Raw genomic sequence first — 14935 nt, forward strand, 5'->3', positions numbered from 1 at the left:
TACATCTTAAGTACCGGTCTCAGTGTCTTCTTGGGTGCGCGGCTGTCCCGAGGCTTGAGTAAGTGCCTCCCTTTGGGAGTTTTGGAGTCTTTCATGCCTCTTGAGTTTATTTCATAATTCATTTTGTCATGAGAATTGGTATTGCATTAGTGATTTGGGGTAGGGGAATTTTATTAAGATTATCAAATTGCTTTAGCTCCAGCCTCTCAATTTTCTTTTGCTGTGTGCCATTTAGGTCAGGTGGCAGGGGTTTCTATGTGAGGTGTTGTGAATAAACTTTGAGAATCTAGGGTGGTGGGCAGGAACTAGGTTACACTTACAGTCTAAATATATCACAACTTGCTTTCATGACTGCACATTGTCAAGATTCCTGGTATCATTTTGCTTTTAATGTTTTTTTTTTTTTATAATGTGGTTTAGCATTGTCTGTAATGGTGTTGTATTTATTTCACCTTTGAATCATTCAGACCTTGTTGTGAAATTTCAAGAATTCAATTTTTGTTCTTCACAGAGACCCTGGGAGAAGGACAAGAAGAATGAGTGTGTCTCTGGTAAATACACCACAGGTCAGTGTCCTTTCCACATTTCTTTATAAAAAAATCTCTTTTTATTCAAGTCATCCAAATGTTTTAATCTCTCTATGTGAAATGTTATCTAAAGGGCTTATTCTGTATGATCTATATTTTCTTTTGTAATAATGATAATTTAATATTTTTTCCTTTCATGCATGTAGTGGCTTTATATTTTAACTTGAGTTTTATATTTTGAGGATATATAATTCTCTTGGACTAGAGACCTGCATGTCTCAAATAGTATCTATTAGAATGATGCTCAAAGAACATATTAATGGATATTTTCTTTTTTTTAAATTTATTTATTTATTATATGTAAGTACACTGTAGCTATCTTCAGACACTTCAGAAGAGGGCGCCAGATCTTGTTATGGATGGTTGTGAGCCACCATGTGGTTGCTGGGATTTGAACTCAGGACCTTCAGAAGAACAGTCAGTGCTCTTAACCGCTGAGCCATCTCTCCAGCCCGATGGATATTTTCTATGTTGAATAAGTTCTGTCCTTTTATATTAGTGTGAAGTAAGGTCTCTTGTGCCACATAAATGGCATTTCAGGGANGGTCAGGTTTCTAGCTTGTGAATGAGGATATAGAAATAAGTATAAATTCACATCACTAAAGAAGATATGAAAGAGTAGAATTTGTAGAAGGTAAAATTATAAGAGATCCACTGTCTTGAATCCTAGTAGTAAATATATTATTAGCTCCCTAGGGACACAGATAATGGAAGGAAAATGTCTTTCTTTTACTATTAGTGTGATTGTGAGGTGATACAGATTTCTGTATTCTGACACTTTTTTCACACCTCATGTCACATAGTAATCAAGGTTGACACTGGAAATCTATTTGTCTCAAGAGAGATACTGTCCCTGTGGAAAATTCACAGTATAGAAATAGTTATTTACTTCTCTTTTTGGTTTCAGAAATAACTTTAAGTCCTGTTTTCTTCACCTTTCTATTTCATCACATGAACTATATTAGTAAAATTTTTCTAGAGAGGATAACTATGGTGCTGTGCATAAACCATCAATTTATAAACATAAATGAATGTCCTTTCTTATTTTTTGTCTCTTTTTCTTTAGAAGGAAAAGGCTTGATACAATCTGTGCCAATCCTCTCCAACCAAATTTGCATTACATAGGGAAAACTGAAGTGTTATGTCAATGTTTCTATTTTTCATTATGATACTATTTTCTTTAAGTACATAAGTGTATATCTGAAGGATTTTACGTACACTGAATGATACACTATGCCCCTAAAACCATGAGTACAGCACCAAACCCTGGGGACTGAATTCAGACATAATAGTGAGCTGCAATATATTTAGAGAGAATTAGATTAGTTTTTAAAGTAGAAACAGCAAGTACCCTTTACTCTTTAGTCATTTGTTTGTGGTGCAGGTTTATATTTTTGAGGCATATTTTCAATAAAGACAATATATAGTCTGTATATTATAATTTTTGATAAACAAAGGAAGAATGATAGATCACACTTCTCTATGAAAAGTGCAATTCTGATATACATATGGTCAAACTCTGAAGCAAAAAATTTATAATTTGAAGATTGAAATTTTCAGTTAAATTAATACATTCATTAAATTTTAATGAATATTTAATATAATTCTCCTCAATTTAAAAACGCACTTTGACCGAAAAATGATTGTACTTTATTGGAATGCATTGTCACATATGATATATGCTTATATGTTGCGGCCTGCCCGCAGTCCACAACACGAACGGTTCAACTGAAAATGGCAGTTCGCTGAAAAGAGAGGAATCTAGACGGGGCGGAAGAAACAATGGAGCCAAGACAACAAGTTCTGATCAAGGCTCAATTTTACTANTTNCAGACACNCAGTTATAAAGGAAGNGGGAGGGAACCCAANNTCCCGCNAAGTAACTCAGGGTCCAGTAGCAGGACGAACACGTGTGTGCCTCCAGGCAGCAAAGGCAGGTTCCAACAGTAGGCGTGGCAGGACGAATGAGCCGGTAGCTCCACCCTTGAGCAAGCAAGTTCCAGGCTGGGGGAAGGGAGGCCACACTTATACATACATATCAAGTCATTATATAGCGAAATACCATATGGTATTATTGAAATTATTGTTATTATGGTTATGCATATTGATTGTGCCAACATATGTAAAATGTTAAATAATTTTAAAGCTCTCTCATCCTATTTTTTTTTTCTATTTTATGGTTTTGAATACATTCTCATAATGTAATTTCTAAAAGCATTTCGTTTTCGGTGTCATATGGAACGTTCAGTGTATGATGCCCTGATGTTCAAGTTCTATTGCATTTAAAGAAAAAACTTTGACATTTAGTTCATCCATTATTTCTGCATTTTAGTATTCTACCTGTTTGTCCTAGAAAGTGTGTCGCATTAAACTTAGGCCTCAGGTTGTCAAATGGACATGTTGTAATACAGACGTGAGACACAGCTGCACATAAGACTAAGCTAGTGTTTATATTTAAACAAAGTGGACATTGTAAAATTTAAAAGCATATTTTTTTATCATAACTTGACTATCTCTAATGGGACACTGGGATTCTGTTTGTTATCAACCCATATTTCATAAAGGTACATTACTGCATCTAGACATCAAAAGTTTATGTTATGTTCTATAAATGTTTACTGCTTTTGAAATTATATCATGCATTCTCAGAGAAAAAGAAATATAAGGAAGTCTATTAGTAGTTTAGAAAGTTTCTTTGAATAAAGTTAAAGTTCATTTTTCTTCAATATGTGTTACTTACATTTGCCTGAATGTATGAATATGTGCTATGTATTCCTCCTGTCCATAGTGTTCAGAAGAGATCATTGGAATTTAAACAACTGGGTTTAACAATCTATTGTTTACTGCCACGTGGATGCTGGGAATCAAATTTCATAATAAATGACATTAAAAGACAGTATACAATCCAAACTGCACACCAAAATTTTTGAAAAGAGTGATGGTGGCAACTCTTTCATGTGCTGTGAAGGTCTCAGTAATTCACGGACAATTCTTGAAGATGAGAGCGTTTCTTTTTTCTTTTTTCTTTTCTGTCTTTTTAACTAGAGAAGCTTTTCAAATGTGAGCATTATAGTAAGTCATTCTGTAGATTGTCAGTGGAATAGCAGCAATTTGTATCTACAGACACATCTCCCTAACACTTTTCAAAAACATTTGTACTTCAATATTTTCCTTCCTAATCTGAATCAAAAAGGATGTCTTTTTTTTAAACATTTATTTATTATTATATATAAGTACACTGTAGCTGTCTTCAGATGCACAAGAAGAGGACATCAGATCTCATTATGGATGGTTGTGAGCCACCATGTGGTTGCTGGGATTTGAACTCAGGACCTTTGGAAGAGCAGTNGGTGCTCTTAACCACTGAGCCATCTCTCCAGCCCCAAAAAGGATATCTTAATTACTTCTTGTTTTTGAATATTGCAAAGCATTTTTGTCCCATATCAAATAGGTAGTTTTCCATTACAGGCTCTGTTAACTTTCAAGGACGTGGCTGTGGACTTCTCACTGGAGGAATGGGAATGTCTCAATTTTGCTCAGAAGTCATTGTACATGGATGTGATGTTGGAGAATTACAACAATCTGTTGTTTGTGGGTAAGAATGAACTTCTTGTTGAATTCCTGTTTCTTTCTTTCAGTTTTCCTACTATGTGTTTATGTACATGCTCTGAGATATCCTGAGACTCCTGAATGAGGGAAATTCTAGTTAAAAATCATAACTTTTTCATTGTGTTTCCTTTACATTTCTCTGCTTTCTTTGGAAAAGTAATCAGTGCTATATTCTCTGAAGTCACTCCTTATCACTTATCTAGCTTCAGTCAAGTTAAAAAAGTTCAAGTAATAACTTAAATATCCAGAACAAGAAATAATATTTCTATACATATAATAGTTGCAATTGTAAAAAAAATCTTACTATTTCTTTAAAATGTTCCCTTATTTGTGAATCTAAAAATATACAAGGTTTCAAGTGGATATAGAGGTGTTGGTTTGGTCAATTTTTTTTATTTAACTTTTTGAGATTTGATCTCTGTTTAGATCTTGGACAATGTGATCTTTATCCTAGCATTTTCGATGTTGAAATAAACCTATTTAGTGATTTCCCTGACACTATCGGCTATATCATGAATTTATACCTGACCAAATTTATACCTGATTCAGTGTCACTCTGAATCGAACTGTAACCATAGAATTAGAGATAAATTATTTAGAGTTCTACTTTCTGAAAATTCACTGCAGATGGATCATTTATTTGTCCCAGCTTATGCAAAGTACAATTTTCTTTTTTATTGGTCATTTTATTTATTTACATGTCAAATGTTAATGCCCCTTCTCCATTCCCTGTCTGCAAACTCTATATCCCACCCTCCCCCAGGCTTTTATGATGATGCCCCACCACCGATCCACCTACTCCCACCTCATGCCCCTAGGATTCTCCTATGCTGGGATACTGAACCATCACAGTACCAAGAGACTCCCCTCCTGTTGTTGCCACATAATGCAATCCTCTTCTATATATAAAGCTGGAGCCATTTGTACTTCCATGTGTATACTTTGTTTGGTGATTTTTCCCCTTGGGAGCTTTGTGTGGTCTTGTTGTTTGATATTGTTGTTCCTCCTATACAGTTGGAAAGCCCTTCAGCTTCTTCAGTCCTTCCCTTAACTCCTTCATTGTAGTCTCCTTGCTCAGTCCAATGGTTGGTTGCAAGGATCTGCATCTCTTTGGTCCAGTCTCTGGATGGCCTTACTTTCATCCTCTTTGCCATTCTTTTTCCCTCTTTTTCCTTAAGACAGGAGCAATTCTGGGTTATTATATTTGAGGTGGATATGATGTCCAATTTGAAAATAAAATTTAGCACGCTATTATCATTTCCAGTCTTTTGATATAAACCACATTTGAGGTTCTTCTGAAGATACATGTAATGATTCAAAAAAAAAAGAGAGAGAGAAAAAAACCTCTCTTGAGAGTACGAATCAATGAGATCACTGATTATTGAATCCCTTACTTCTTATATAAGTAATTCATGTCACCTCTAATCCCTCCCCCTTTTTTTTCAGAAAATCATTTCATATGTGCAAAGTATGGGAAGGCCTTGGATGAAGACAGCCAGTACATTATCCATGATCACATGAATATTCAAGGGAAGTCTTCAAAATGGAACAAGCTTAGCAATGTTATTCTTGAATCCCCCCATTATGTACCTCACAAATGTAGTGAATGGGTCAAATGTTCTACCCAAAAATCCCATCTTAGTATTCATCAGAAAATTCATACAGGAGAGAAACCTTACAAATGCAGTGAATGTGACAAATGCTTTACTGAAAAAGACATACTGAGAATTCATCAGAAAATTCATTCAGGAGAGAAATCTTACAAATATCATGAATGTGACAAGTGCTTTCCCCAAAAATCCCATCTTAGTATTCATCTGAGAATTCATAAAGGAGAGAAACCTTACAAATAGTTTGTACGTGACAAATACAATAATCACAATGTCAGTCTGAGAAATCATCAATTATTTCATACAGTAGAGAAGCTTTATAAATGAAGTGAATGAGACAATCCTTAACCGAGATACATCATCTTAAAATTCATTAGAGAATAGTTACAGAAGAGGAACTTTTCAAATATATTGAAGGTGAATACTTATAGGCTAGAAACTTAACGCATGCATTGTATGAAGAAATATCTTTGACTTCACTTCAGGATAGAGAGAACATCTAAGAACTTTTTAGGGGAAAGTATTTCTGTTGGGGAAAATGTGGCCTGTGTTTTATTCACGGTGTATTCTTGACAACACTTGAGGCTCCACAGTAGAGAATTAGTATGATTATGAGAATCTTGTGAAAATTTTCATGCAATGTTCAAATCTTAAATAATGTCAACTATGTTGGGAGAAACTTGAAAATATGAAAATGTAGTAAGCATTTCTTTTTTTTTTTTTTTTTAGAGACAGGGTTTCTCTCTATATCCATGGCCATCCTGGAACTCACTCTGTAGACCAGGCTGGCCCTGAACTCGGAAATCCACCTGCCTCTGCCTCCTGAATGCTGGGATTAAAGACATGTACCACCATGTCCAGCTGTAGAAAGCTTTTCATGACACCTTTTTATTTGTTCACCCTGAAATGTTACAAGATGAAGACAAGTTGGGAAGTCAGAAGATAGTATCGTGTAACACTTTCATTAAGACAGAAATAATCCATTTCAAAAGGAAACTATTAAGGTCTTTAATACAATCCTCAAAATATCTAATAAAACTGGTAACGTTCTGTATATTTAATTCAAATGAACCAATTAAGAAAAAAATATACTTAAAAGAGTATCTGGCAAACTGAGCCACCCAGACAGCATATTCTTTATTCTATAAATATGCTTACAGATGTGAAGTGTGCTTCGAGTATCCAGTAATCATAATTCTTCTCAAATGCTTGTTTCACATTATAGGATAACAAGTGACTCTGAGTCTCTTGTGATCTGCTCAACACTCCTTTCCTATTGTCCTGTAACTAACTCCAATAAAGCTGAAAGATTCTACAAGGTTGCTTTGGTGTTTTCAGTTTGCCCTTGGGATACTCAGATGAATATATGTTGCATCTTCCCAGGAAATGCCTCACATAAAACATATGGGGAAGTCATGAATATTTTTGCAAACCTGTATTATAAAGTTAATAGTAGTGCTTTTCAACTGATGGATAACAGTCCCTTTGGGATGTAACGACCCTGTCACAGTCATTGCTTAAAAGTACAGGGAAACACATATTTCCAATTGTTTTAAAACTGAGATATCATTCACTGAACTGCAGGGTAGTTTGCCCCGCTAAAAATAATTAGAATTCTATGTCAGTGTTTAGCATTAAAAGAGTTAGAAACACTGTTTTACATATGGTGATTTGTGTTAACTAAAATAGGTAAGATTCAGTTCAGTGCTCCAGGCAAGTATTACTAGGTGAAGATAAAAAGGCTCAAAACTGAAAATATGTAGAAGCTGTCAGAGCCTCAGCAAGAAGTCTACTACTCTCTCTCTTAAATTCAATGAAGTATGAGAGAAAAACCTATAAAAATGAATGAAATTATGGCTTCATAGATTACAAGGATAGCTATCCAGACTTTCCTGTGTCTCTGCATGGTTCGGAAGTCATTAATACACACTTACTGAACAAAAGTCATATAAGTCTCAGAAAAATGCTGACTGTTGACACATATTAAAAACATTGTGATGTCTGGTTCTGTTGTGACTTAATACTCCACTCTACTGTAAGGAATGGAATAGATTTCCATTCTTTTCTTGTGGGTTTTTTTGTTTTTTTTGTTTTTTTTTTTTTTTTTTTTTTTTTTTTTTTTTTTTTTTTTTTTTGTTTTTTTTTTTTTGAGACAGGGTTTCTCTGTGTAGCCTTGGCTGTCCTGGAACTCACTCTGTAGACCAGGCTGGCCTCGAACTCAGAGATCTGCCTGCCTCTGCCTCCCAAGCCATTCTTTTCTTAATTCATCTACGGAATGCTAATATTTTGCACATCTCAGAATATACATTCTGAACAAAACCTCAACAACTCACTATTAAGGTATTATCTTCATCTTAATTTCATGTATGAGTTCATTCATACAAATATCATGAATCTGTAAATCTTAGAGAAAAATCCTTTTTAGAGTAGATGAGGTGCATACTCATGCACAGTTTAGAAATCCAACCATCCTGGAAATACATTTGGCTAGAGCCAGGCGTGGTGGCGCACGCCTTTAGTCCCAGTAATCGGGAGGCAGAGGCAGGCAAATTTCTGATTTGAAGGCCAGCCTGGTCTACAGAGTGAGTTCCAGTACAGCTAAGTCTATACAGAGAAACCCTGCCTCAAAACAAACAAACAAACAAAAAACCAATAACAAACAAACAAACAAACAAAGGAAATGGTCAAACTACAGAAAGATAACATTTCATTGGTCTCAATATTGGAATTTGATGAAACAGGACCTCCTCATTGGTAGAATCTAAGTACGAGTAGAAGCAATAGTGGCCCTTGATTTCAAATGATCATAGATATTTTCTGCCAATTGCTTCATCAGGGATGTTGAAACTCACACATCAGGCAAATGAAAATTAGATGGCTTGAGGAGCTCTTAACAGTCTGGAAATTGCAACCAGGTGGACAGTCTCTTGAGTCTCATTGCACATGATCAGTGGATTTAGGCCTCACTGCTTAATGACTGAAAGATCATGAATCAAATCAGAAGTTACTTTCAGTTCATGGAAAATTTTCTAGAAATGATCAATGAAGAACATCTTACCTTGTACCCCTCACACAATGATTGTCTTCATTCTATAACCATTTATACACACACTTCTTGTCTATGGTACAGCAAGCATATGGTGATGGTTGACAAAATAGGTCCAAGTAGACTCACTGAATTATTTGGAATGCCGTAGACCCTCTGGGTCCCTGTGTCTGTGTGGAACAGGTCTCACGGGCAGGTGGGCAAAGCGTAGGATTAATTGACAAACAGATACACACAGGAGAGGTGTTGAATCTGAATGTATTGTCAGGTCGAGCATCAGACTTTTTTATAATACAGAGAATACCAGGGGTTAAATCTTTACAATAGAGATTAGCAGCCCTGCCTAGGTCTTGCTAATTCTTATCTTATCTGGAGAATCCCCATTTGTCAGGAGAGTACACCAGCTTGCTTTAGGTATGGAATGTAGCCTGTACTAAATATTTCTATCTCAGTGAGATTCCCAGGCTCTTTCTGCAGACCCGTTGAGCTAATAGTTCTGTCTATTGTAATGTTTAATTAGCTACTGAATAGGTTAAATTTTCTTGCAGTTATCTGGGATCTTGGAACACTGGGGGAGGCTTTAGCTATGTCAGAATTCAATCTTAAAAGGCACTTATAATAGGGTAATACTAATAAAGAGCACATGGATCCATACACTAGACTAATGCGGGAGTGGAAAATTAATGTATGGGTTAGAGAGAGTGCCAGACTCCCTGAAGAGAGCTTCCTTGAAACCCTTTTTGCTTCATGAGCAGCTTTTAAGCCTCTCAGCTTGTCAAACTGACTCGACCGGAGTGCATGGCATTTCTCCTTTTCTTTTTTTATTTTTCAGCCGAAATTCCAGGATGTCCCGCCTCGTCGTAGCTACAGACCTCAGGAGCACTCTAAGGATGAGTGGAAACACCACGATTGCTAATAAAACAATGCCAAAAATAATAACAAGCTGGATTATATATTGAACCCAATCCAGGGGGTTCAATGCACTTAGGTTGTTTTTCAAATCTCTAGCCAATACATCAATGTTCCAAGTATCCAGATGGCTTTTACTAATATCTGAAATTTTTGCCTTTAACTGTTCTAAGTCATGAGAAATATCGGTATCTCTCCATATTCCCTGTAAATGAGCTTTGGTCTTTTCCCAATCAGTGGTTGTATTATAAGGTAAGGGGGTGACACATTGTATTGGAAAGAAGCATGACATTTAGTAGCTAACCTGGTCTTAATATTAGCAATATCTTGCCCTATTGCCAGCACTACTTCTTCTAGGGCGTTAACCTTTGCTTCTAATTTTTTATCTATAATATACAACTCTGACAAGGCTACAGAGATATTCTTATGCATATCATTAACAAAATGAGTGGTATGTAGTTGTTGAACTAAGGCTGTAGTAGAAAATGTAAAGGAAGTTAAAATTGCAATTAAGGCAGTAATTCCTAAAATCAAAGCTGCTACAAATCTCTTAGGTCTAATAAGTTCATTTAGTCTTTTTAAAGTTTGCAATCCTGAATTCTCAAACCAAGGATCATTTCCTAACACTACAGGCAGTAAAACATACTCAGGTCTCTTAAGCAAAATCATAACAGCAGATTCCTTGTCTAAATTAGGATCTACACAATTAGTTAATTGACAAGAATTACACTGGATATGAAAAGACTTGCCAAGATTGATGATCTTAACTCTGTCAGAACTTCCCAATAAAATAGCATATGGATAAGGTACGCAAGCTTTCACAGATATAAGGGAGTTCACTTGAGCCTTGGGTTTCTTTTAAAAAATCGTGTTAGTAGCAGCAACACGTCTAAACAATTCTGGTTGAATAGCAATAGTATCATGAGCAATAGAACGACCAACCCAAATTGGGGCTACAAAGCCCAGAGTAAAATAACGTTTCAAAGTCTCATTCCCCATATCAGGATCAAATCCATGAAACTGAATATCCGAGAGTTGCTTTAAAAAGCGAGTAAAGTTAGCATTGGGACGTTGGACTGAAAAATCTGTTACTGAGTCTTGAGTTCCCCTAGGGTGAAAAACAGTGGCTGAATGTTTAAATCCACAATCTAGCCAAACAGGGTACTCAGTAGCCATACTATTCCAAGTATAGTCTTTATCTTTATCTCTGGTAATTACCATACAATCGGGGATTGGCAAACTAGATACAGTTTCAGAAGTTTCATTATATTTATCATATCCAAGCGTCTGGATTGCAGTTTCCATACCCAGCGCTTAATTTTATCCTCATAGTCAGGAGCATCAGTCACAAAGGATCTATAGTTGACTGGCAAACACCCTATTGGTACCGCCCCTTTAAGCGCTAGACAAATAGGGGTTACATCAGACCTCCCTTCATAATTAACACGCTTGGAAATATGATGGTCCCTACCAAAATCCAAGAAACCACCCATCAACTCAGAATTATTAGTCATGACCTTAATATAATTCTGTTCATTCCACCCGACTGGATGAAGAAGGGGTGGGTTAGGTATGTAAGCCCAAAAACTACCTCCTGCTACAGCAGTCACTTGCGTAGCTATTAAAGCAAGCATGGCCACAAATATTGTTTCAGAGGAGAATGTCTCGCCGGTTCTCTGCACCAGTCCTTCCACCTCACGAGTCAGTTTCTTTAGCTGCCCCCAAGTCGGTACCAGCGCAGCTCTGGTTGCTGCAGTCTGCGGTGGGGATAGGGAGAGCTTCTTCATTCTGGCTGCAAGTGCTCGCTCTTCCTGCTCCCTCTTCCTCTTCTTCGAGAGTCTTTGTGCGAGGGAGGGGCAGGGCCGGTCAGATGAGTTGGTCTGGGATCCAGATGGGGGATTCTGCATTCTTTGGAAAAACACATGCATATTCTCTCCCCGAAGTGATTAAGGTATCTGGACCTCTCCAGACTCCATTCAAAATATCTTTCCACATTACTAATGGTTGTGCCTTAAAGGCAACCGGTCCCCAATATCTCATCATAGGAGTCTCTCCCTGTTCACTGGTGTTAAGATGATTAATTACAAACAGGGCATGATTTAAAGCATGATGGGGTGAGTAAAACTGATTAGCTGCTCTTACCCTATCAAGCTGATTCTTTAATACTTGATGAGTCCTTTCTATTATTGCCTGTTCTTGTGGGTTATAAGGAATTCCAGTGACATGCTCAATATTCCACTGATTCAAAAACTTTGCAAATGCCCTAGAAATATAAGCCAGCCCATTATCTGTTTTTATTTTCTTTGGGACACCTAGGTATGAGAAACAAGCCAGCAAGTATTGTATAACATCTTTTACTGCCTCTCCTGTTCTGGCAGTGGCCATGACAGCACGCGAGAAGGTATCCACCATAACATGCACAAAGCACAACTTTCCAAACTCCGGTATATGGGTAACATCCATCTGCCATAGGACCTGTGCCTTAAAACCTCGTGAGTTAACACCCATCTTTTTGGGGTGATATACCTCAGGACAATGCTGACACTGCTTCACAATTTGTCTAGCCTGTTCCCTAGTGATTTGGAACATCCTTTTTAATGCCAGAGCATTTTGATGATGTAGCTGATGACTATGCTGAGCTCTTTCTATGGCATTCATGATTATTTCCTTTGTATATTTGTCTGCTAACAAATTTCCTAAGGACAGTGGACCTGGAAGTCCCATATGTCCACGGATATGTCCTATAAAGAATTTCTCTTTTCTACTCTGAATTAGAGACTGCAGTTGCTGTAATTGCTTTAGGATTTTAGAATCACCAGAAAGCAAGGCCGTCTCTATAGCTGGGAACAGGCCTGTGGCATATTTAGAATCTGTATAAAGATTAAAAGCCTCAGGAAAATTTTCCAAGGCTAGAATTACAGCAGCAATTTCTGCTTGTTGAGCGGAAAACTCTATTACCCTTTTTATTATAGGGGGATGATTTTCTCTATACACCACTGCCCTGCCATTAGAGGAACCATCTGTTAAAAGCAGGAGTGCTTCCTGCAGAGGCTCTTTGGAAACTTTATTAGGAAAAACAAATTCAGCATTTTTAGCAAATTAAATTAAAGGATGTCTAGGTAGATGATACTTAATCTGTCCTGTATATCCTTGTAACGCTATTCCCCAATTCTCATCATTTTGTAATAACTGTTCAAATTGCTGTCTGTTAAATGGGACAATTATATTTTGCATTTCTTTACCAAACAATTCTTTGGAACGAGTTCAAGCCTTAGTAATTAACAATGAGCACATAAACAAGTAAGAAGACACCATTCTGGTCTGCGTAAGAGGTAAATAAATCCATTCTAGCACTCCTTCCTGCCAGAGGCACCCAGTAGGTGTATAAGTAGTCTTAAGGATTAAAAACTCCCATTCCCTAGTATAGTCCAATTGCTGTACTTTGGCCTCTGTAAGTCTCTCCTCCACCAAAGCAATGGCTTGTAAGGCTTCAGGAGTTAAAACTCGAGGCGAATTAGGATGAGTGTCTCCCTTTAGGATATTAAACAGGGGATTTAATCTCCTGTGGTAAGTTTCAAGTATGGTCTAACCCAATTAATATCCCCTAACAATTTCTGGTAATCATTTAAAGTTTTTAATTTATCCAATCTAAGGGTGACCTTTTGAGAAGAAATATAATCTTTATATATCAAGTGCCCCAGGTAGCTCAAAGGTCTATTATGCTGAATTTTTTCTGGAGCTACAATTAACCCATACCTTGTTAAACATTCTATAGTTATTTTCAAAACCTGTTCTGTTTGCTCTTTACTCTCCATAGCTATCAGAATGTTATCCATAAAATGCAGTATGTACGCTTCTGGAAATAATTCTCTAACTTCCAATAAGGCTTTATCTACAAATTTTTGACACAACGTAGGACTGTTTTTCATTCTCTGAGGTAAAACCTTCCACTGAAATCACTTAACAGTTCAGATATACTTTGCATAGATAAATAGTTTTCAAGGCATCAGAATCCCACAGAATACGACAATAAGGCAATTTCATTTTAAAAAATCATTTGACTAGAGACATGTCTGTCCCTGACAGCATCCCATTCTTTGTATAAACATGAAATGCACAACTGTGGAGTTGCTCCAGTTGTGGTGAGATAGCCACCAGAGAAGAATTGCCTCACTTCATCTACAGACAGAAGTCCTGTCCAGGAAAAGGACATAAAATGTGGAAGAGCAACTAATAGATCTGTCAAGACAGGCTAAGCAGTCCTTCAAAATTCTGCTTTACAAAGTTCTGACAGATGATCCTGGCCAGAAGGCTGAAGACTGATGCTCCACCATTTTGAGAAGTGAGGGACTCTCCAAGTTGTCAGCTGTATCTACTGTTTGGTTGGGTTTTGGAAGCTATGCTTTACGTTTCCTATATTTTCAGGTAATATTTAGGACATGCTTGGATTTCTTTCTTACAGGTGCTGAAGACTTGTTGTACTCTCATAGCTAACTCAAGATGTTTAGCATTGACTGACATGATATATATTTGAGAGGATGGTTTTCAGATACAAGTTAAAACCGGGAGATAATTCAGGTATAGAATTGTAAGCCTTTTAAGTTAGGATAGATGGTAGAGTGCTTTATCTAAATGGAGAAGATAGATGGCTTGGGTGTTTAGGGTGCTTTTACTTTTAAAATTTCATAATTCAATAGTTTTGCTTAGTTTATATGTGAGAGAAAAGAGCCTTTTAGTTGAACAAAAGGGATTGAACACAATGTGGATTGCCCTGGTGCTATTTTTACTTTAATGCTTATTCTGCTTCCTCAAGAGGGGCTGCCCCAATGAACAGTGGACTATATACTCATGTAATTTCATGTGAACCTTCTCTCCATTTTAACTAACAATAAGGGTGGCTGGTGAGATGGCTCAACAGTTAAGTGCTCTAACTGCTCTTCCAAAGGTCCTGAGTTCAAATCCCAGCAACCACATGGTGGCTCACAACCATCCATAATGTTAGTTCCTCTTGGAGGATTTTACCTTTGATGAGTATGAAGAATGTGAATTGATCCATTCCTATCTCCTTGTACTAAGGTCAAATCTAAGTGGATCAAGGAAGTCCACATAAAACCAGAGAGAGTGAAACTTATAGAGGAGAAAGTGTAGAAAAGCCTCGAAGATATGGGCACACA

The 14935-nt window shown here is 36.9% G+C and overlaps 1 protein-coding gene across 1 annotated transcript; it reads left to right on the forward strand.

Moving 5' to 3' along the window:
- Positions 1 to 465: 465 nt before the first annotated feature.
- Positions 466 to 6049, forward strand: LOC110288746 (zinc finger protein 765-like). Its single transcript, XM_021155007.1, has 3 exons — positions 466 to 566; positions 4056 to 4182; positions 5643 to 6049. Exons 1-3 carry the CDS (start codon positions 537 to 539, stop codon positions 6047 to 6049), a joined length of 564 nt encoding a protein of 187 aa, XP_021010666.1. The 5' UTR covers positions 466 to 536.
- Positions 6050 to 14935: the final 8886 nt, after the last annotated feature.

This window comes from Mus caroli, unplaced genomic scaffold (genome assembly GCF_900094665.2).
Source record: "Mus caroli unplaced genomic scaffold, CAROLI_EIJ_v1.1 scaffold_20128_1, whole genome shotgun sequence".
Classification (NCBI taxonomy): domain Eukaryota; kingdom Metazoa; phylum Chordata; class Mammalia; order Rodentia; family Muridae; genus Mus; species Mus caroli.